This window comes from Aquarana catesbeiana, linkage group LG07 (genome assembly GCF_042186555.1).
Source record: "Aquarana catesbeiana isolate 2022-GZ linkage group LG07, ASM4218655v1, whole genome shotgun sequence".
In the NCBI taxonomy this organism is placed as follows: domain Eukaryota; kingdom Metazoa; phylum Chordata; class Amphibia; order Anura; family Ranidae; genus Aquarana; species Aquarana catesbeiana.
The window spans coordinates 11,552,039-11,576,702 of NC_133330.1; the positions used below are offsets into that span (position 1 = coordinate 11,552,039).

Genomic DNA, 24,664 nt, shown 5'->3' on the forward strand with positions numbered 1-24,664 from the left:
AGCTGCCGTGTCTGATACCCCAGGAAACCTAGATCTACACTCCAGTATGTAGGATACCTTATTCTAGACCCTAGTAGGCAGAGATACCTCATTCTAGCCCATTGGAAGGCAGAGATACCTGATTATAGATCCTCAGTAGGTGTAGATACCTGATTCTAGACCACGTTGAGTAAAAAAACCTTATTCTGGACCTTAGTAGGCAAAGATACCTGATTCCAGACCCCTAGTAGGTGTATATACCCAACTGTAGACCCCTGGTACGTGTAGACCCCTGATTCTAGATCCCCAGTAGGAAGTAGAAAGCTGATTGTGGACCCCTAGTAAGTTTAGACACCTGATTGTAGACCCCAGTAGGTGGAAATACCTGATTCTAGACTATTGTGAGTGGAGATACCTCAAACTAGACCCCCCCCCCCCCAGTAGGTGGAGATATCTGATTGTAGACCTTGGTAGGTGAAGATACCTGATTCTAGATCCCTAGTGCGTGGAGACATCTGATTCTAGGTCCCAGTAGTCAGATATACCTGATTCTAGACCACAATGAGCGGAGATAACTCATTCTGGACCTCCGTAGGCTAGGATACCCTATACTAGGCCATAGTATCTGGGCATACCTGATTTTTAGCCCCAGTAGGCATGAATATTCCACTCTGGACCCCTACAGAAGAGAATACTTAATTCTAGACCCCAACAGGCAGAGTTGCCTAATTCTAAACCCCCAGAAGGCTGGGATACCTCATTCTAGACCCGTTGGCTGGTCGGAATTTCTCAATCTAATTCCCAGTACATAAAGATACCATTATAAATTTTAGTAAGTGCTGATGCCTCATTCTAGACCCTCATTCTAGAGTATCAGGGAATAACTCATTCTAGATCCCAGTAGGTGGGAATAGCTTATTCCAGACCCCATTGGTTCAGAATACCTCATTCTAGACTTCATTAGTTGTGATATCTAGTTATAGACCATAGTTCTAGAACCCCAATAGGCAGGGAGGGATACCTCATTCTAAATGCCAGTAGATGGGGATACCTCATTCTAGACGTCAGCAGTTGGGAACGCCACACTCTAGACCAGTGTTGGCAAACCTTAGTAACCCCAGATGTTTTGGAACTACATTTCCCATGATGCTCAGGCACTCTGCAATGTAGTTGAGCATCATGGGAAATGTAGTTCCAAAACATCTGGGGTACCAAGGTTCGCCATCACTGGTCTAGACCCTAGTAGGTGTGAATACCTCATTCTAGACACCAGGTGGCGATACCATGCTGTAGACTAAAGTAGGTGGTGATACCTCAGTCTAGACCCCAATAGAAAGAAAAATGTTTTCTAGACCCCGTTAGGCAAAGATTTCCCTTTCCAAACCCCAGCAGTCAAAGTTCACCCTCTTTAGACCCCAGTTGGCATAGATAATTAGATTCAAAACCCTAGCAGGCAACAAAACCAAGGCCAAAATTCAGTAGGTGGGGATGCCACATTCTAGACCCTAATAGGTACGAATACCTCATTCCAGGCCTCAGTAAGAGGGATACCTCATTGTAAATACCAGAAGGAGGGGATACCTTGCTTTGGACCCCAGTAGATTAGAATACTTTATTCTAGGCCTCAGTAGATAGGGTTATCTCTTTGTAGACACCAGTAGGCATGGAAAAATCCCTCATTCTAAAGTAAGTGGGCATGACTTGTTCGAGACCCCCTTAGTGGGGAATAACTCATCAAGATCCCAGTAGGTGGAAGTACCTTATTCCAGACCTCATTGTTTGAGGTTACCACATTGTATACCCCAGTAGTTGGGATACCCAACTGAGACCCCCAGTAGGCACAGGTACCTCATTCTTGAGGAGGTATGGCTCATTTTAAAACCCTGTAGGTGGGGACACCCATAGGTAGTAATCCTCATTCCAGATTCTAGTAGGCATCAATACCTCATTCTAGGCCCCAGTAGACAGCAATATATTTTTTATAGACCTTTACACCAGACCCCAGTTGACCTTGATGCCGCTTTCTAAATCCCAGTGGGCAACAAAACCTAGGTCTACAGCCCAGTAGGTGGGCATGCCTTATTCTAGACTTTAGTAGTTTTAAATACCTCTTTCCAGACTTCATCAGTAAGGATACCTCACTTTAAGTCCCAGTAGGAGGGGATACCTCACTCTGGACACCATAAGGTGAGATACTACTTTATTTTAGACCCCAGTAGACAGGGATATTTAATTCTAGACCCCAGGGATATCTAATTCTTGACCTCAGCAGATGGGGATATTTCAGTCTAGACCCCAGTAGATGGGGATATTTCATTCTAGACCCCAGTAGACGGTGATCCCTCTTTCTAGACCCCAGTAGACGGGGACATATAATTGCTAGACCCTAGTAGATGGGGATATATCATTCTAGACCCCGGTAGATGGGGATCACCCATTCAAGCAATTAGCAGGTGGGGGTGCCTCATTCTGGAACCAGGGAGTTGTAAATACTTAATTTTTGACCCCTGTAGGCGGATATACCTTATAACTAGAGTATGAGAGGATTCCTTATTCTAGACCTCAGTAGGCTGAGACACCTCACTATAAATTCCAGTAGGAGGTGATATCTCATTCTAGACTCCAGTAGGCAGAGACACCTCACTATAAGTCCAGTAGGAGGTCATATCTCATTCTAGACCTTAGTAAGCAGAAATTTCTCTCTGTAAGTTCCAGTAGGAGGTGATATCTCATTCTAGACTTCAGTAGGCAGAGACACCTCACTACAAGTTCCAGTAGGAGGTGATATCTCATTCTAGACTTCGTAGGCAGAGACACCTCACTACAAGTTCCAGTAGGAGGTGATATCTCATTCTAGACCTTAGTAAGCAGAGATTCCTCTCTGTAAGTTCCAGTAGGAGATGATATCTCATTCTAGACTTCAGTAGGCAGAGACACCTCGCTATAAGTCCAGTAGGAGGTGATATCTCATTCTAGACCTTAGTAGGCAGAGACACCTCACTATAAGTTTCAGTAGGAGGTGATATCTCATTCTAGACCAGCGTTTCTCAATCAAGGTTCTAGAGGTTGCTAGGGGTTCCCTGAGCAATGGTCAATTTCTGCCTCTCAGGTAAGTTCTCAAGGACACCATTGATCTTTTTAGTTATCTGTAAGGGGGTAATTCTTCTCAATAACCACAAGTGTAAGAAGCATTCTTCTCATTGTCCATCACACTAATGTATGATGAGTTGTGGATCTTCCATTTTTAGCAGGGGTTCCCCAAGACCGGAGAATTATTTCCAGGGTTCCTCTGTGTTGAAAAGGTTGAGAAAGGCTGGGAGGCTGGGAAAGGTACGGGAGCTCGGCTTTTTTAAATTCACTGCCTGCATGCTTGTTCCAGATCAGGAACCTGGAGCCACGTGTCGTTAAAAAACAAGTCTCCTATATTTCTGGAGGCACAAGTTCACTGAAAACCCACCAAATCTCCGTTTCGCAGCGACGAGCCTTCGAGTTCATTAACAGCGCCAATTCCACCTAGCGCCCGGGATTCGGGGTGGCTGGGTAGAATTCCGCTTTGATATATGTCTTGTAGTTTGAACGATAAAGCTGTTGACAGCTCTGATCTGTCGCTCTCCCCGTCTTATTTTCTCTCAACTGCTGACACTATTTACAGATCTCCCAGAATCCCCCGGGGAAGGCCCAGCATTTTCCTCCTGATCGCATGAAATGACTCACAATTCCCCTTTCCTCTGCAGCAATTATTATGAGCAGCAAATGACATTCATCTCTGAGCTGAGCCCCCCACATCCCCACCGTTCCCCCCCCCCCCCCCCCCATCCCTGGTGTCACCGCCAGCCAACCGTCACTCGGCCTCTTACAAACACCGACTTTTATCCTCTGAAGCCAAACACACAGCGGCAAACATAGCTGCCAACATTTTAAAGCCGTTTCCAGAGACACGTCAAAGCTGCTTGTTGGTGTCTCGGAGGACCACACATCACGAAGTAACTGCCCGGCTCTTGTGACAGATTTATGAAAGTGGGAATGCCGCTCTTCATAAATGATTTCATTAGAAGGTCTGCAAATTTTAAATTAATTCAACATGCAAAGAGGGTCTTTAATCCACACTTGTTCGGTTTTTGGAAAATCAGTCACGAATCCTCAGAAATCCCCCAGTCACTAGAGACGTGCACGGCGGAAAAATTTGCTTAATTTTGTATTTGTTTGTTAAGTTAATCATTTTATTTCATCAAATTTGTTATGTTAGAGTGATTCATTTTCAGAAGTTCGGATTTGTTTCGTATATACACTAAATTGTCAAAAGTATTGGGACACCTGCCTTTACTGGCACATACACTTTAACGGCATCCCAGTCTTAGTCCGTAGGGTTCAATATTGAGTTGGCCCCGCCCTTTGCAGCTATAACAGCTTCAACTCTTCTGGGAAGGCCGTCCACAAGGTTTAGGAGTGTGTCTATGGGAATGTTTGACCCATTCTTCCAGAAGAGCATTTGTGAGGTCAGGCACTGATGTTGGACGAGGGAGGCCTGGCTCGCAGTCTCCTCTCCAAGTCATCCCAAAGGTGTTCTATCGGGTTGAGGTCAGGACTGCAGGCCAGTCAAGTTCTTCCACACCAAACTCGCTCGTCCATGTCTTTATGGACCTTGCTTTGTACACTGGTGCGCAGTCACGTTGGAACAGGAAGGGGCCATCCCCAAACTTTTCCCACAAAGTTGGGAGCATGAAAATGTCTTGGTATGATGAGGCCTTAAGAGTTCCCCTCACTGGAACTAAGGGGCCAAGTCCAACCCCTGAAAAGCAACCCCACACCATAATCCCCCCTCCACCAGGGGGGAAGCCTAAAGAAGCCTAAAGAAGCCTAAGTAGGAATCGTCATCTTATTGCAATTTTATACTTTGCTGTACTTTTTGCAATATGTCTCCAATATGTCTCCATTTCAAATTTATTTTCAATTATGAATTTGACTCGTTTTCAAATTCAAATTAATTTTCAAATTCAAATTCGTTCTCCAATTCAGATATATTGTTTTGTTTCAATTTATTTTGGATTAGTTGAAATTTGTCACTAATGTGATTCGGAAATTAGGATACATCCAAGCCTCCAAATAGTGAAAATTTCATCCACAAACATTATACCGACTGTGTAAAGCGATGGCGAAGTCTATGTTGGGATGAGTGGTCGATTTCAACAGTTGAAATTAAAGGAGAATTACGGGGAAGCTCGACTGGCGGTACTTTTCCTGTGGATCACAGTAGTGCAGTTAGTTTTGCACTCCTGTGACTTGTTTTCGCAGACAGCTGAAGTCCGCTCTCTGCTGATGTCAAAGAAGTCAGTCCAGATTCCGCGTCATCACGACCATGGAGTCGGGATCCGCCCAGATCCCTGGACCGACACCCGGCTCAGCCTCTCAGCGAGCCGCAGAGAGGCTGAGCCGGCCACCCCCCGCCCCTCACAGCCCAAGACTCCAGTGAGCAAGGAGAAGGCAGAGCAGAGAGCTGTGACTGACAGTCTCCAGCTCTCTGCTCCAGTCTCCAGCTGTGAGAACCGAGCGATCGGCGGTGTTTGACAGCTCGGTTCTCAGTGTAGAGGCGTGGGGGGACAGATGCAGCATTGGTCTCACCTCACCTAGGTAAGTATAAATCTGCAAAAAAGCCATACCCTATAATTCGCTTTTAAGCTCTAATTTTGCTGTGCAGTCTCGATAGGGGAAAAAAAAAGTTCCCCTCTAAAGTGTGCCATGCTCTTAACTGGGGCACCCCCTCATTGTGTGACTTGGTTTTGCTGATTGACCAAGGATTAGGCTATGGTTCACAATAATGTTAATTTTACCATTGGGTTGGCGTTTTCTGGCATAAAAACGGGTCTGGGGTAGTTGAAAGGATCTTCTCGACCTTCAGGACTTATTTAATGACCATTGCACCCTTAAAAACCAACTAAAATCACCTTCATTTCACCCTCACCCTTGACACCCTCACCCTTTTCCAATTTTTGGAGAAGATTCAACAAAGCAAAAACTCCTGATCTTACTCTTGCCTAGTTCTTATTAAGGGACATTCCTTGTTGTGTTCCCCGTATATGCATGGAAGGATTGGCGTCAGTTGCTTCTTGTCCAAATCTCAGGAGCCCTTAATGTTTGGATGTCTGTATGGGCCCGCACCCAGGAGTGGTGGGGAAGGAATGCAGATGTGCTCTTTCACCAGACACTAGTGGGGCATCTCAGTATATGGGGATACCAAACCTTAGTAGCAGGGATTCCTCACTGTAAATCCCAGCAGAGGGCTACCTCATTTCAGACCCCAGTAGGTAAGAATACTTATTTCTAGACCCCAACAGATGGGGATATCTCATTCTATATCTAAGTAGATGGGAATATCTCATTCTAGACAATAGTAGATGGGGCTATCTCATTCTAGACCCCAGTAGATGGACCTCATTCTAGACTCCAGTAGATGGGGATATCTCATCCCAGATCTCAGTAGATGGGGATATCTCATTCTAGACCCCAGTAGATGGGGGTATCTTATTCTAGACCCCAGTAGATGGGGTTATCTTATTCTAGATCCCAGTAGATGGGGAAATTTCATCATAGACCCCGGTAGATGGGGGTATCTTATTCTATCTAGACCCCAGTAGATGGGGATATCTCATTCTAGACCCCAGTAGATGGGGATACCTCATTCTAGACCCCAATAGATGGGGATATCTCATCCTAGACCTCACTAGATGGGGATATCTCATTCTAGACCCAAGTAGATGAGGATATTTCATTCTAGACCCCAGTAGATTAGGATGTTCTCATTCTAGACCCTAGTAGATGAGGATATTTCATCCTAGACCCCAGTGGATGGGGGTATCTCATTCTAGACTCCAGGAGGTGGAGATGGGTTATTCTAGCAATTAGTAGACAGGGTTACTTCCTTGCAGACCTTAGTAGATATGAAGGGGAAGCTCATTCTAAATCACAAAAAGTAGGAATGCCTCCGTTTAGACCCCAGTAGGTGGAGATGACTCATTTAAGCAATTAGTAGGTGGGGACACCTTATTCTAGACCCCAGTTGGCATGGAGGGATACCTTACTCTAAATCACAGTAAGCAGGGATGCCTCATTCTAGACCCCTGTAGATTGGAATACCTTTTTATACACCCCATCGTTTGGGGATATCTCATTCTAAACTCCCATAGGTGAAGACAGGTCATTCTAGCAATTAGTATGCAGGCATACCTTATTCTAGACCCCAGTAGGCATGGAGGGATAGCTCATTCTAAATCACAGTAAGCAGCGGTGCCTCATTTTAGACCCCAGTAGGTGGAGATTATTCATTCTGGACCCCAGTAGGTGGAGATAACTAATTCTAGCAATTAGTAGACAGGCATACCTCATTTTAGACCCCAGTAGATGGAGATGACACATTCTAACAATTCATAGGTTGGGATACCTCATTCTAGACCCCAGTAGGCATGGAGGTATACCTTATTCCAAATTAAGTGCCTAATTAAGGATTCCTCATTCTAGACCCCAGTAGATGGGAATGCGCTATTCTAGACCCCATTGTTTTAGGATACATCATTCTAGACACAATAGTGGGGGATACTTCATTCTAACTACTAGAGTGTCTGTATGCACATGCACCCAAGAGTGGTAGGGAAGAAATGCAGTTGTGTTCCTTCACCAAATATCTCCCGTTGGATGGGGAGTACTCTCTTTCTGGCACATGTGTACATTTTTTTTTACAGGGCCACAGTAAACATTGTACTGTCGCTTATCCCAGGGCAGTTTGTGCCCAAGCAATGGTTTCTAGCCTCAGTGTCCAAGTAACCCGAGCAAGTTCATATTTTGGGAATTTTCAATAGATAATATAGCTGCCATGAATACCAAACCGTTCACCTTGATTTAAAGCACGGATGAAACCATGACCTGTTGGGGGTATGTGAGGACTGAGGTTGGGAACTACTGCCCTAAAGTTGCCCTGGATGGCCATACTCACTGTGAGATCCGCCTGCTCCGGTGGCACTGAATCGGTTGGTGGCACTACGGTGACTGGTGACATTTTTCTGAGGCTGGAACATGATGATGTGAAGTTTCGGGGTGAAGAGGCATCCCAGGACCACTGAGCCACTGAGACTGACCGAGACACACAGAGTAGTGGTCTGAACCTGAGAGACAGGGAGAGAAGAGCCAAGAATTTAAATGTCTAAGAGTCATATTTAAGCTTGTTTATGATTCACACAAAAACCTAAAACATAAAATACAGATTAGACAAGGTCACACTATATGGCCAAACTTTTGCGGACTCCTGATCACCACACCTTTATGAACTGGTTGGACATCTCATTGATGCTCCAATTCATCTCAAAGGAGTTCAGTAGGGTTGGGGTCAGGGTTCTGTGCAGGACACTTGAGTTCCTCCACACGAAAATGATCAAACCATGTCTTTATGGAACTTTGTGGACACCTGACCATCACACCATCACACCCCTATAAGCTTGTAGGGAATCCCATTCCAAAACAATGGCCATTTATTAATATGGAATCGCCACACCATGGCCATTAATATGGGATTGCATCCTCTGTGGATATAAAATCTTTTACCCTTCTGGGAAGACTTGTCTGTAGTATTTTGTGACCATTTGTGAGGTCAAGTACTGATATTGGATGAAAAGATCTGACTCACCATGTTTGGCCCCACGTTGGGCGCCAGAAAAAAAGACCAGGATCGCCATAGGTGTTCCAATTCATTCCATTGGTGTTCAATAGGGTTGAGGTCAGGGCTCTGTGCAGGACACTTGAGTTCCTCCACACCAAACTGGCCACAACATATCTTTATGGAGGTGGCTTTGTGGACACCTGACTATTACACCGCTATAAGCTTGTAGGGAATCCCACTCCAAAACAATTTCCATTAATTAATATGGAGTTGCCTCACCATGACCATTAATATGGAATTGCATCCTTTGTGGCTATAACATCTTCCACCCTTCTGAAAAGGCTTGTCTGATGGGATTTGTGCCCGTTTCTGAGGTCAGGTACTGATATTGTATGAAAACACCTGACTCACATGTTTGGCCCCACGTTGGGCACCAGAAAAAAAGACCAGGCTTACAGCTGGTGTTCCAATTTATTTCAAAGGTGATCAGTAGGGATGAGGTCAGGGCTCTCTGCAAGAGACTCAAATTCCTCCACATCAATCTGGTCAAACCATGTCTTTATGGAGCTGGATTTGTGGACACCTGGCCATCACACTCCTATAAGCTTGCAGGACATCCCATTCCAGAACCATGACTATTAATATGGAGATGCCCCCACGCCCATTAATATGGATCCATCCCAAAGGTGTTTAGTAGGGTTGAGGTCAGGGCTCTGTGCAGGAAACTCCAGTTCCTCCACACCAATCTGGTCACACCATGTCTTTATGGAGCTGGCTTTGTACACAGGGGATAGTCACAGGGGACCAGAAATTGGTCTTCACCAAACTGTTACCACAAGGTTGGAAAAGCACAATTGTCTACTACAATGTCTTTGTATGATGGAGTATTACCAGGACCCTTCACTGGAGACACCTGAACTCCATCATTTGGAGGGGGGGGGGGTCCACATTACTTTGGTCATATAATATGTATATTTTATATATACATTATATGCATAAAACTAGCTCCTACAATCCTTCCATGGAAGAGGCACTGATGTACATATTCTCTATGTAATATTTAGGGGCAAAATCTCCTGATTCCCTTTTTTGGCACTTCAGGAAAGCTTTGGAAATGGTCGCTAAATGTCACGGCTGCCTGACAAGTCTTGGAGTTTGGAGAGAAAAGCTTGTGTGTAGAAACTCTGAGGGAGCGATATGAGCGGCGCTGCCCACTGTGACTACGGGAGGAAGCGCTTTGCCATCTGTGGCCGTGGAGAAGACATTCATCTTTTCCTCCATGCGGTATTTTTGGCACAGCGGGGTCTCTGTAAATAAGGTTCTATATTTATATCTGAGAGGATAAAAGAATAATTGCTGTTTTCTGGAAGCCGTGCATGCAAAAAAAAAAAAAAAAAATATATATATATATATATATATATATATACAGTATATTCATAGAACCAATATAGACAAAAACACAGAGATCAGATGAGAACTCTGTACTTGTGGACTTCTTAATAGATGGATTTTTATAAACGTACATCTCTCAGAATAGGAGCTCTACAACCACACATAGGGCACAGCAGACAAAACACACACCATCACCTTACTGTATGACAAGACACATAGGGTGAGATTTACTTAAACTGGAGCACCCAGAACCTGGTGCAGCTGTGCATGGGAGCCAATCAGCTTCTAACTTCAGCTTCTTCAATTAAGCTTTGACAATAAAACCTGGGAGCTGATTGGTTTCTTTGCAGAGTTGCACCAGATTCTGTACTCTCCAGTTTTAGCAAATCGACCCCATATTGCCACCTTACCTACAGCTTACCTATCCAGCACTGCTTCCTCCTCCACTGTCTGACAAGACACATACTGTGACCCTTTATACAGCTTACCTATCCTACATTGCTATTCCTTAACTACACTATTTTACCAAAAGTATTGGGACGCCTGCCTTTACACACACTTGAACTTTAATGGCATCCCAGTCTTAGCCCGTAGGGTTCAATATTGAGTTGGCCCACCCTTTGCAGATATAACAGCTTCAGCTCTTCTGGGAAGGCCGTTCACAAGGTTTAGGAGTGTGCCTATGGGAATGTTTGACCATTCTTCCAGAAGAGCATTTGTGAGGTCAGGCACTGATGTTGGACGAGAAGGCCTGGCTCGCAGTCTCCGCTCTAATTCACCCCAAAGTTGTATTATCGGGTTCAGAACTCTGTGCAGGCCAGTCAAGTTCCTCCACCCCAAGCTCGCTTTGGTTTACTGCAGTTTGCATATGGTTTGCGTTTCACCACTCCTGGCTTGATCACAAGGATGGACTCGTGAGGGGTGGTGAAATGCATGAAGGAAGGTTGGTTTTCAGGTGGAGACATGTTTTATGCAGTTACTTTACAGACAATCAATAAACAAATCAAGAGGAGCCAAGTTTGGGGTAGACATGTGCGATTTGTTTCGTTCCAAATTAAAATTTGAGCGATTTTTCATTTTTCAGAAAATTCAGATGTAGCCGAATTTCCGAATTGGAATAGTACCGAATTTAAACGAATCCGAAATAACGAAAAAAAAAATTGGGACAAAATTCAATAGTTTTCCAATTTCCAACGAAAATAAAACAAAATAGAAAATAATGGAATATAATAGAAAAAGAAATATTTTTTTTTTTCTATTCTATTTTATTCTCTTTGGAAATTGGAAAACTTTTCGAACTCTAATACAGTTTTCCAATTTCCAAAGAGAATAAAATAGAATAGAAAAAAAAAAGTTTTCTATTATATGCCATTATTTTCTATTCTGTTTTATTTTCATTGGAAATTGGAAAACTATTCAAATTGGAAAACTTTTCAAATTGGAAAAAGTTTCGAATTCGAAGATTATTCGAATTAGAAAATTTTTCGAACTCGAAAACTATTCGAATTTGATTCCAAAACTTTTAGAATCGACCCGAATTCAAAAATTTGAATCGAAAATTTGAAAACTAAAAAACGAAAAAGAAGTCCTGAAAACGAATTAAACTAATTTAATGAAACAAATGTATTCAAATAACAAATCTAAACAAAACGAAACAAAATGAATTTTTTCGTTCTGCACATGTCTAGTTTGGAGTGCAAAGTGTGAACAACGTGTCTCCACCTGAAAACCAACTGTTCAAGGATAGACTTATGAGCAAGCCAGAAGTGGTAAAACGTGTGAAGGAAGTCTGGTTTTTGGTGGAGACATGTTGTACACAGTCACTTTGCTGATAATCAATAAATGCATCAAGAGAAGCTATTTTTGGAGTGCAAAGTATAAAGTGACCGTGTCCCACATGTCTCTACCCTAAAACCAGATGATCAAAGATAAACTTGTGACCAAGCCAGGAGTGGTGAAACACATTGGGGTAGGTTGGTTTTCATGTGGTATGCAGTACTTTACTTATAATCAATAAACCCATCAATTGGAGCTAAGTTTATAGTGTTGCTGATATTTTTTCGTATCTTTTGATGGAGAGCGGAGACGGGCTATAGTCGCCAGCACCTGTATTGTTCATGTATGATAAGAGGAGCAGGTCTATGGATTTGGCCGCGTTCTTGTTATAATATTAATGGTTTACTGCAGTTTGCAAAGGGTTCATTGAGTAGACCTGACTGAATGTTACCTGCTACACCAGACTCTATAAATTGTAATCTGTCCATGCTCACCCTGTAGTCACTGGAGGTGACGTAGAAGATGGGTAGAAATGCCAGCCAGATGATGCAGGTGGTATACATGGTGAAACCAATGAACTTGGCCTCGTTGAAGTTCTCCGGGCACTTTCGCGTCTTGAACGCATAGAGGGTACAGAGAAGGACTAGCAGGACGTTGTATGACAACGACAAGAGCATGCTTCCATCTCGGCTGTTACACTTCAGGGTCACCACATATCTCTTATCTGGTGCTGTGTCCTTACGAGTCCCGGCCGGCTCCAGAAGAAGCCAGACCATCACCACCAAGAGCTGGCAGGAGATAAGGGCCAGGCAGATGCCTACTTGGGAGGCCGGGCTTATGAATCTGGGCCGCTGGACCCCATCCTGAGCTCCATTGAAAATTCGGGCGATGCGGTTGGTCTTGGTGAGCAGGGCCGAATAACAAATAGCAAAAGACAATCCAAGCCCAAAGCGTCGAAGGGTGCAGACGCTGGTGGAAGGTTTGGCGATGAATATGAAGGTCATGGCGTAGCAGAGAAGCACACCACTCAGAAGGATGTAGCAAAGTTCACGGCCAGAGGCCTTGACTATTGGGGTGTTGTTGTTCTGTATGAAGATCCAAAATGCAAAGAGGGTTGAAATAAGCCCCAAGCAGGACAGGCAGACCGGGCCCAACGCCCAGGCATCACTCCAGCGTATATACTCCTGCGGCAACTCAAAGCAGTCCTTCAGATCCTCATTGGGCCAGTAGCCAAGACCGCAGTCCCTACAGGTGAATTCGTCCAGTAGGTACTCATGCGGTTGGCACGGAATGCAGATCCAGCAGCAGACGTCTCCAGGCTGCATGCTTTTCACCTCGTTCTTCTTGCAGGGGTCGCTGCACTGGGACACAGGCACCGAGCTACGGGCCCAAGGGATGAGGCTTGTGTTGAGCGTCAGCTCTTCGGCCCAGTAACCGACTTTCTCGTAGTGGTAGTGACCGTCTGTGTTCTGGAAATTGAAGATATTGTAACGGCCGATGCCATCTCCAAATTTGTCGAATCTCACCGTGCTGCTGGTGTCTGGAGGAGGGAAGGGAGCTGGAAAGAGAGAAGCAAGAAGTCATGAAGGTGTCATTCCAACCCAAGAGGCTTCATTGAAAAAAGTTACACACTGAACGGGGCTATTCAATGATTTACAATTCTCCGCTTACTAATTATCGTGGGAGGTCAAATGAGCTGATGCAGATGCGTGACTAGAACCTTCAGGAACCCCAGTATAAATGTTCCCCCTGGCCCCCGACCGGGGGCCCTTCCCACTGATCCCGCGGCCCTTTACTCCCATCGTGGGACCTTTCATTGCGGTTCCGCATCGGGCCACCTTTCTGCCGCCTTGGGGTCCCAGTCCCAAGTGCGACTCTTGCAACCCTGGTAGTTCCAACCCTTATTGGGGGGCTTTAGTAAGATATCAGGGATCTAAACAGACCCCCTGATGTCTCACTTTTGAGACATAGAATGGGACTGAGGACAGATTCCTCAGTCCCTTTCTCTGCAACCTCAGCTGCACAGAATGAATGAACAGGAATAGCTCTGTACAGAGGCTTCCCGTTTATTCATAAACTGATGCATATTAAACAATGTTTACTATGCCCCAGCTTTGAAGGAATAAAAAAAAAAAAAAAACAGTCAGTGATGGGTACAGCATGCCCCTTCCCCACTCTCCATCCTGACAGATGCAGGGGGAAGCTCGGCAGTGCTTTGGGGGGCGCCAGGGAAGAACACAGGGTCCCGGGGCAGCAGGACAAGGGGTAGGGAGGTGGCGGAACTGACATATAGAGAAACTCATGCCCTCCATTTCCCTCCTGCAATCACTGAATGTCTGCAGGAGGGAGGGGAGGTGAAGCGGGCTACATGGAGGAATCGATTCCTCTACATGGAGCCGCCCCCGCCGCCCTCCTATCCAGGCATACGGGGGGGGTGCACGGGCCCCCCTGGAGCATGGAACTTGGGCCAATGGCAACCCCTGTGACCCATGCTGATGACGCATACTATGATGCGAAACGCGTAGAGGCTGCTGGGAGATTTTCGTCACGCCAATGCTAGGCGAAAGCGAGGGCTGAAGCGCAAGCCGGGAGTAAACGAGGCTTGCACCGCACGCTGGCACGGGAATCACACGGCGCCCACCCCTACACCCATTACTAACTGCTGGAATAGCTTGGTGCTGGCTTATGGGCACCTGGAAATGTGAGTGTAATATCTTCTTTTAAACTTAGCACTAATAAAACAGTTTTTACATACTGCGCAATGATCGCTGTCTGTTTCTCATGAGGGGGACATGGTCTATATGTAGCGCATTGGGGTCAGCAAAGATACGGAGAATGTGGAGTGGTTATCCCTACTAAATGAACCAAAGGCGCAGTTTTAACCGGAATCTGGTGAGTGGCTAATCCAGGTGGTGGTGTTCCTGTCACGAAAGTGGTGAAGGGGTCACGAAGAGTCACAGATAATATATGTTACAGAAATCTTGGCAACTATTGCACACTGCACTTTGCACATGAATTTGGACATTATAGTCTGGTCATAAATGTCACATACCAATTTTTGTATTTATTTATGTTGAAATTTATGTAAAATACACCCAGTAGGGTGGGTAATTGGGGCACTATTGCATGTAATATAGGATTCTGGGGGGCATAATGATTGTGTAAGCATGGAATCTAACAGAATGGTGTATCTTAAGTAAAGTAGTGCATTCAACACATCTCATCCATTGACCTTACTAGAAGTGAAATAGTGATAGTCAGTAGGAGGTGGAAGGAGTGTTCCATTCTCGGTGTCAGTGGGAGAAATAGTGCCCCATCATTGGTGTCAGTAGGAGGAATAGTGCCCCGTCGTTGGTGTCAGTGGGAGGAATAGTGCCCCATTGTTGGAGTCAGTGGGAGGAATAGTGCCCCATCATTGATGTCATTTGGAGAAATAGTGCCCCATTGTCGCTGTCAGTTGGAGGAATAGTGCCCTATCATTGGTGTCAGTGGGAGGAAAATGCCCCATCATGTGTCAGTGGAAGGAACAGTGCCCAATCGTTGGTGTCAGTGGGAGGTATTGGGCCCCATCGTACATGTCAGTGAGAGGAATAATGCCCCATCGTTGGTGTCAGTGGAAGGAATAATGCCCCATGACTGATGTCAGTGGAAGGAATAGTACCTCATTGTTGGTGTCAGTGGGACAAATAGGGCCCCATCGTTCTTGTCAGTGGGAGGAATAGTACCCCATCATTGGTGTCAGTGGAAGGAAAAATGCCCCATCATTGGTGACAGTGGGAGGAATAGTGCCCCATCATTGGTGTCAGTGGAAGGAAAAATTCCCCATCGTTGGTGTCAGTGGGAGGAATAGTGCCCCTTTGTTAGTGTCAGTAGGAAGAAAAATTTCCCAACGTTGTGTCAGTGTGAGGAATAGTGCCTCATTGTTGGTGTCGGTGGGAGGAATAGTGCCCCATCATTGGTGTCAGTGAGAGGAATAATGCCCTTTCATTGGTGTCATTGAAAGGAATAGTTCCCCATTGTTAGTGTCACTGTGAGAAATAGTGCCCCTTCATTCTTGTCAGTGAGAGGAATAGTACCCCATAATCGGTGTCAGTGGGAGGAATAGTGTCCTTTTGTTGGTGTCAGTAGGAAGAATACCTTCCCAACGTTGTGTCAGTGGGGAGGAATAGCGCCTCATTGTTGGTGTCAATGGGAGGAATATTGCCCCATCATTGGTGTCAGTGGGAGGAATAGTGCCCCTCTGTTGTTGTCCGTCAAAGAAATGGTGCCTCATAATTGGTGTCAGTGGGCAGAATGGTGCCACGTATGTGAGGAAGGAATAGTGTTCCAATGGCCAGATAAAGGCCACATCTGGCCCGTGGATCACAGTTTGGAGACCACTAATCTAGACTAATATAAATTTGGCTGAAGTTGGGTTTTAGAAGCCTTCTCCATCACCCGCATCACAACTTACCGTCAAACTTAACATTGAGGATGAATTCACGGTAGAGGCGTCGTCCATTGGGCGGGTCCATTGTAGGGCAGAACTGAGTGACATTGGGGCACAGTGCCTGGTACATATTGTGGAGGCCGTGCGCCATGGCATAGACAGCATTCACCACAAACATGATTTTGGACTCTTGCTCAAACTTCACTTCTTGCAGTGAGTGTCTTGTGCAGTCCAAAGTGTCGAGCCGACAGTGGAACTTGTTTTCCCAGAATTCTCTGAAAAAAGGGTTGCGTGTGTTATTGAAGGGGTGCAAAGACTGGAAGTACTTTGAAAACTCCCACAGCGGGTACGATGCCAGCTCTATGGTGATGGCACCTTCAGCGACCCCCTCACTACCCAGCACCACGCTCTCCAGCGCGCCCCAACCATCGCTGGCCACCCACATGAAGGAGACGTTGAGTTGCTGTGCTGCTGCCAGTAGCTCCCGGGCATCCTCGATCTTGGTGAACAGGACAACCACTTTGGCGCTGGGCTTCTGCTGCAGGGCCCGGATAACACTGGTAAAGGTTTTCTTATTCATGGAGCGTCCCACCTTCTCAGAGGTGGCAATGCAGATATTACGAGCCCGGGCCTCCTGCTCAAAAGCCTCAATGCCGGTTTCACCGTAATCTCCTTCGGAAGCCACAGTGGAGACATAAGTCCAGTTGAAGAAGCGTAAGATATCGGCCATGGCCTTGGCTTGGTAGAAGTCAGGGGGAACGGTTCTTGCGAAGAAGTCGTAGCGTGACTTATCGCTCAGCTTGGCACTAGTGGAGGCGTAACTGATCTGTGGGATCTGGAAGAGCCGCAGAAGATTGGCCACCTGAGGAAGTAAAATAAAGAGTAAAAAAACAAATAAATATATAACTCTGATATATACCATAAAAACCCGGCAAGGGTTCTAATCCCTCACAACTCCATCCAAAACCTAAAAAAAACCCCAAAAGTTTGCCTTTAATTATGCTTTAATAGTAATATAATAATAATTAACTAAAGGGTGTTTTTTTTAATACATCAGGAGCTCAACCTTAAATAAAGTCACTTGTATCCTACCTGTATGGACACATCACTGTAAGATCCTCCAATCACCCCACTGATGGCTGTAAGGGTCTCCCCATGTATAGCATATGATCCATCTGGACATAGGTACTGAGGTCCATCGCCCCGGGTCAGAGATCCTCGTACCAACTCCAAGGCTTGCTCCAGAGCATATGTGTCTTTAGAACATGTGTCCAGTATATGGGCCCCCAGCTGAAGCCCTGGGAGGATTTGTGGGTCCCTGTTAATGGCATCCACAGCAAATAGCATGGCTTCCAGTCTCTGCAGTCCACGGTGCTCATTCATGCGGCCACACTCCGACCCAGGTCCTCCTTTCTCATGGACTGGAAAGAGACCCCCGATCACCAAATCCCCTTCAATGCGGATCTCCGGCCGAGGAATCTTGCCGCTCTTATCCACGGCGATCACAGGGAGCCAGAAGAGCGTCCAGAAGATGTAAGCCATCTGGTAGAACCTGTTGAAAGTCTGAAACTAGCAGCTTGGAAGATCGGTGGGGATGATCAGCGATGAGTCAGAACTGGAGAATAAAGAAGCTTCCCAGAAATGAAAGGCGGAAAATCCAAGAATCGGGGAGACATGAGAGGGAGATGGAGATCATTTCCTATAATTCTGTTCTGGATGGAGAAAAGAAGAGATTGGTGTCAGACATTACTGAAAAGAAGATCACAGGTTAAATACTCTTTGGTTCCCTTGTAGTTCTGGATAACGGTTGGAGAAACGTTGGAACCTCCACAATTTATTAATCACAGTATCTAATAAAAAAAATCCAACTTTTTTCAGGTTCTGAAGAGTCTCCTTCATCAGGGCTCAAAAGTTACAGAAGAAGGTCCAGCTATTGGAGTAATGTGTCTTGAGTTTTCACAGAAGCAAAAAAAATCAGACTTATGGATCAGAACCCGAGAAACGTGTTAGATTTTTATTGGATACTGTCAAAATATCAAGGCTGCAACACTTGTATCTTTTCTGCGTTTATGATACATTGTTCCAAGAGCTTTACAGGGGCCCTGCGAGCCAGGCAGCTGCTACCTGAAAACCCCTAATTCAGCCTTTTCATCACAGAGGAACCCTTAAAATAACGCTCAAATCTCAGGGAACCCTTTCTAAAAATGACAATATCTACAACACATGATACATTAGTCTAATGGTCAGTGGGAAGAATGTTCCTTACATTGGTGGTCAGTGAGAAGAATGTTCCTTACATTGGTGATCAGTGAGAAGAATGTTCCTTACATTGGTGATCAGTGAGAAGAATGTTCCTTACATTGGTGATCAGTGAGAAGAATGTTCCTTACATTGGTGATCAGTGAGAAGAATGTTCCTTACATTGGTGATCAGTGGGAAGAATGTTCCTTACATTGGTGATCAGTGGGAAGAATGTTCTTTACATTGGTGATCAGTGAGAAGAATGTTCCTTACATTGGTGATCAGTGAGAAGAATGTTCCTTACATTGATGATCAGTGAGAAGAATGTTCCTTACATTGGTGATCAGTGAGAAGAATGTTCCTTACATTGGTGATCAGTGAGAAGAATGTTCCTTACATTGGTGATCAGTGGGAAGAATGTTCCTTACATTGGTGATCAGTGGGAAGAATGTTCTTTACATTGGTGATCAGTGAGAAGAATGTTCCTTACATTGGTGATCAGTGGGAAGAATGTTCCTTACATTGATGATCAGTGAGAAGAATGTTCCTTACATTGGTGATCAGTGAGAAGAATGTTCCTTACATTGGTGATCAGTGAGAAGAATGTTCCTTACATTGGTGATCAGTGAGAAGAATGTTCCTTACATAGGTGATCAGTGAGAAGAATGTTCTTTACATTGGTGATCAGTGAGAAGAATGTTCCTTACATTGATGATCAGTGAGAAGAATGTTCCTTACATTGGTGATCAGTGAGAAGAATGTTCCTTACATTGGTGATCAGTGAGAAGAATGTTCCTTACATTGGTGATCAGTGGGAAAGGGTGACAATGCAGGTGAAAAACTGTGAGAAAGTAAACCTGACCAATGCAGGATCACCAGGGAATATGTTTTGTGAAAGCTGCAGATTAATTAAATCTACTTTCAGTTACCAACAGGGCTCTAGCTCTCTAGTTTCCATAGAGAAGGCCCCTTGGCTTGTGTGGGTTTCCTATGGTGGTAGCAAAATTAGAATATATATATATATATATATATATATATATATATATATAGTCAATATATATTATATATATTGTATTGGGATGCCTGCCTTTACACACACATGAACTTTAATGACATCCCAGTCTTAGTCCGTAGGGTTCCATATTGAGTTGGCCCACCCTTTGCAGCTATAACAGCTTCAACTCTTCTGGGAAGGCCGTCCACAAGGTTTAGGAGCGTGTCTATGGGAATGTTTGACCATTCTTCCAGAAGAACATTTGTGATTTGGCTCGCAGTCTCTGCTCTAATTCATCCCAAAGGTGTTCTACCAGGTTGAGGTGCAGGCCAGTCAAGTTCCTCCACCCCAAACTCTCTCATCCATATCTTTATGGACCTTGCTTTGTGCATTGGTCCAAATCATTTGGTGGAGGAGGGATTATGGTGTGGGGTTGTTTTTCAGGAGTTGGGCTTGGCCTCTTAGTTCCAGTAGAGGGAACTTCTTGGACCTTGCTTTGTGCACTGGTGAGCAGTCATGTTGGAACAGGAAGGGGCCGTCCCCAAACTGTTCCCACAAAGTTGGGAGCATGAAATTGTCCAAAATGTCTTGGTATGCTGACGCCTTAAGAGTTCCCTTCACTGGAACTAAGGGGGCCAAGCCCAACCCCTGAAAAACAACCCCACACCATAATCCCCCCCTCCACCAAATAATTTGGACCAGTGCACAAAGCAAGGTCCATAAAGACATGGATGAGCGAGTTTGGAGTGGAGGAACTTGACTGGTCTTGACCTCAACCCGATAGAACACCTTTGGGATAGAGCGCAGACTGCGAGCCAGGCCTTTCCGTCCAACATCAGTGCCTGACCTCACAAATGTTCTTCTGGAAGAATGGTCAAACATTCCCATAGACACACCCCTAAACCCTGTGGACGGCCTTCCCAGAAGAGTTGAAGCTGTTATAGCTGCAAAGGGCGGAGCCAACTCAATATTGAACCCTACGGACGAAGACTGGGATGCCATTAATGTTCATGTGTGTGTAAAGGCAGGCGTCCCAATACTTTTGGTAATATAGTGTGTGTGTGTGTATATATATATATATATATATATATATATATATATAAAAATATCCCCATGCAGGGATATTTTTGTACTGTTGCTGTGAATTGGCTCCAGTCCAGCAATGGAATAAATAGAAGACGCGCTGTTTCCGATTATTTCCTGTTCACTCCCACACTGATCCCCAGGCTCTGTTGTACGGTTTTCCCAGAATGCCTTGCGCCGCCTTTGAGAGTGACCCCTTTGCAGCTGTCAATGCGCGGGGGTCTTTGTCCTGTACAGTGTGATACGGCCCGCATAGAAAACCTTCAACCAACAAGCTGAACAATGTGCCGTTTACGTGGGCATCTGTGTAACACAAATCCATCTGTCTGCGCTCAGCGCGTCTTCTTCCCACTCCTCTCCTCCATCCCTCCCGTGTACATTCATCACTTCCACCCATCTCCACAATTCTCACTTCCACAATCCTCAGTCATCCCAGAGAAGCCCAAATTTCACGCTGCGCACAACCCCAACCCCCGATCTGTTTTTCTGTAAATTTCATCTTTTTTTTTTTTTTCCACTTCTCTTTTGTGCCAATTATTTCTCAATTGCAGCAATTTGTAGCTTTTATAGTAAGAGGAGAATTTACAGAGAAATTGTTATATTCTCGCCGTAGTGCAGCGCGTTCCGCAATGTTTTTGTTACATTTTACAAGTGTTACTATTCATCCTTATGTCGCCTTCCTAGAACAGAAAGTCCTCACGTGTCTCTCGTTCCATCGAATATCCCCCCCAAAAAATACGATTGTTCCTCATTTTAGGACGATGGGCAGAGCAATGCTGAGCGTTCCTTTGTGTTCGCCCATCCAGAGAGTCGGGTGAGGAGTCCAAATGTAGTGTAATTTTACACAGCCCTTTACTCCAAATCTACACAAACCACGTCTCCTCTGTGGAGGACCCAACAAGACACTGATGGTGAGAAGAGACTAAAGCCATTCTCGGGTCACCTTTGGTGATGTCGGGGGCCACAGCTGAGGGTCCCAATACCTCATAAGTTGGCTACCACTGATCTACAGCAGAGCTCTCCATATTACTGCAGGCCAGGCATGGCCCTTTTCTTGACTTCATCCAGTCCCTGGGGCACTTTTACCCCACTGGCACCAATGATGGGGCACTATTCCTCCCACTGATACCAATGATGGGGCACTATTCCTCCCACTGACACCAACAATGGGACACTATTCCTCCCACTGACACCAACAATGGGACACTATTCCTCCCACTGGTACCAATGATGGGGCACTATTCCTCCCACTGATACCAATGATGGGGCACTATTCCTCCCACTGATACCAATGACGGGGCACTATTCCTCCCACTGACACCAATGACGGGGCACTATTCCTTCTAAAATCATAGCACCCAGTCTAAAATGGGGTTCCTTCATCTTTTCAGAGTTCATCCTTTCACATCAGGGTCCCCCATTTGCACCCTTACCCCATCCCCTCCCTTCCAAATCAGAGTCCTCAGTCCTCCCCTCCACATCAGAGTCTTCAGTCCTCCCCTTCACATAAGAGTCCTTAGCCCCCCCTTCCAAATCAGAGTCCTCAGCCCTCCACTTTCACATCAGAGCCCTCAGTCCCCCACCTTCACATAAGAGTCCATAGTCCTCCCCTTCACATCAGAGTCCTCAGTCCCACTACTTTCACATCAGAGTCCTCAGTCTCCCACCTTTACATCAGAGTCTTCAGTCCTCCCCTTCACATCAGAGTCCTCAGTCCCACTACTTTCACATCAGAGTCCTCAGTCTCCCACCTTTACATCAGAGTCTTCAGTCCTCCCCTTCACATCAGAGTCCTCAGTCCCACCACTTTCACACCAGAGTCCTCAGTCCTACCATTTTCACATCAGAGTCCTCAGTCCCCCATCTCCACATCAGAGTCTTCAGTCCTCCCCTTCACATCAGAGTCCTCAGCCCACCACTTTCTCATCAGAGTCCTCAGTCCCACCACTTTCACATCAGAGTCCTCAGTCCCACCATTTTCACATCAGAGTCCTCAGTCCCACCACTTTCTCATCAGAGTCCTCAGTCCCATTACTTTCACATCAGAATCCTCAGTCCCACCACTTTCACATCAGAGTCCTCAGTCCCACCATTTTCACATCAGAGTCCTCAGTCCCACCACTTTCACACCAGAGTCCTCAGTCCCACCATTTTCACATCAGAGTCCTCAGTCCCACCACTTTCTCATCAGAGTCCTCAGTCCCACTACTTTCACATCAGAGTCCTCAGTCCCACCATTTTCACATCAGAGTCCTCAGTCCCACCACTTTCACATCAGAGTCCTCAGCCCACCACTTTCTCATCAGAGTCCTTGGCCAGCCCATCTACAGTATAGAAATGCATGGAATGCAAAAATATAAGATGAAGCACAGCACCCTTTATGAGCCCAGAAGGCTCCCTGGGGTGCCGTAGCACCCTGGTTGAGAAATGCTGATCTAAGGTCCCTATCTCTTATACATACTAGCGCCGATTTAGACAGGAGCCAAATAAACCCCCCCAAGCACAGGGAGCCACGCAACCTCGACGCAGATCCTGGCCAGGATTTGAACCCAGGACTCCAGTCCTGAAAGTTTATCTACCCACTAAGCCAATAAGACTCTGTGCTGCTCATATTACTCTTTACTGCTTTGTAAGTGAAGAAGGAGAACTTGCTAAATGGTCCTTTTTTTTTTTAACATTATCCCACTTTCCTGTCTGATCATCATTCTTCTTTCTCAGAGTTTACTTATTATAATAAGTCCAGATCTTCTTCCTTTGAGGCGCACGGAGGAACGGCTCCATAATCTCTACTAATGCCTTTTATTTGCATATGGGATATAGTTATTTTTCTCTTCTAATTGTCTGTCGTAAAGATAATATTTATGGTAAAAAGCGCAAAAAATAATTCTGTTACTGTAATAATAAATCCATCATCATGTCAGGCCGCGGACCGCGATGCTGGCGGCTTCCCCCGGCCAGAATAAAGACTCGGAGATCAAGTCACCCCGCAGCAAATCCGCCGGAAAACTGAATTACAGCTGAAGGTTCTCTAGAAGATATTAGTTCTATTAGTCTACATATGTCTGTACATCCTCCTGATTAATACACTGAAGAAGCAGATTAGGGCCAATATGTAGCAACGTAGGGCAGATTATGGATTTAAATAGATAAGAAAAATATTATCCATCAGCTCCCATGGTGTTCCATTGGCCAGTTTGGTTGGATCTTTAGTATCTGCTATTTTTAATCTATTTTTTTTTTTACTTTATTTTAAACTGACAAAAACTGTAAGCATGTATTTGTTGAGTTAAAAATATTTAAAAATTCAACAAAAATAATATACATGAAGCAGGATGAGTCAACATGAAAACCTTAATGGATGGCCTGCCAGTTTGTGTTTTGCCAGGCTGGCACGGAGGTTTTCCTGTTCACAGATAAGCAAACTGGTGGTAATTAAAGTGGCGGTAAAGGCTCAAGGTTCTATACATGAAGGTGAAACACCTTCAGAGTGCAACTCCCCCCATAATACTTACTTTAGCCCGATCCTGATCCAGCACTGTGCACGAGAACACAGGCTCTCCCAGATCTCTCTCTCTTCTCATTGGTTGAGGCCGAGCAGCGGAAGTCATTGAGGAGGGTGCGGGACTGAGTCTCGCTCTGTGTGTCCCATAGATACACAGAGGTGGCTCAGGAGCGAGTTGCTTACTTGCTTGCTTTGGGGGCACTCAGCAGGGGGAGGGTTCCAGAAGCACCAGTGAACCTAATAAGAGGAGAATTGGGTCTGCTCCATGCAAACCATTGTATAATATATGCAAACCATGTTTGTTATTTTAAAGAAAAAAAAAACCCTTTATAACCACTGTAAGAACAACTCTGATTTGTCATACAGAGGGACACCAATGCTTCGAGTGGGGTATTTGGTGTCATGGATGTGACAGCTTCCCGTACAGAGCTTGTGGTTCCTAGTACACTAGCATGTAATGGGGTGTTGGTAACATTTCCTGTTTGGCCACTAAGTGGCGCCCGTCCCATGGATAAATAGTTGAATATGTGAGGGAGGAGTAGGAGGAGTCGTCCAGTAGGGAGTCAACAGAACACTAGTGCGACTACGTTGTTGGTACCCATGGTAATCGTTGGGGGCCTCTTC

At 45.3% G+C, this 24,664-nt stretch overlaps 1 protein-coding gene across 1 annotated transcript in view; it reads right to left on the reverse strand.

The window, feature by feature from the left end:
- Positions 1-24,664, reverse strand: part of GRM2 (glutamate metabotropic receptor 2) — a 53,915-nt gene that overhangs the window by 2,934 nt on the left and 26,317 nt on the right. The window contains exons 2-5 of the mRNA XM_073591450.1: positions 17,313-17,932; positions 16,245-17,082; positions 12,286-13,349; positions 7,964-8,132 (exon numbers count right to left, since the gene is read on the reverse strand). Coding sequence (XP_073447551.1) covers positions 7,964-8,132; positions 12,286-13,349; positions 16,245-17,082; positions 17,313-17,762 — 2,521 coding nt within the window. The 5' untranslated portion in view covers positions 17,763-17,932. The remainder of the gene's footprint in view (positions 1-7,963; positions 8,133-12,285; positions 13,350-16,244; positions 17,083-17,312; positions 17,933-24,664) is intronic.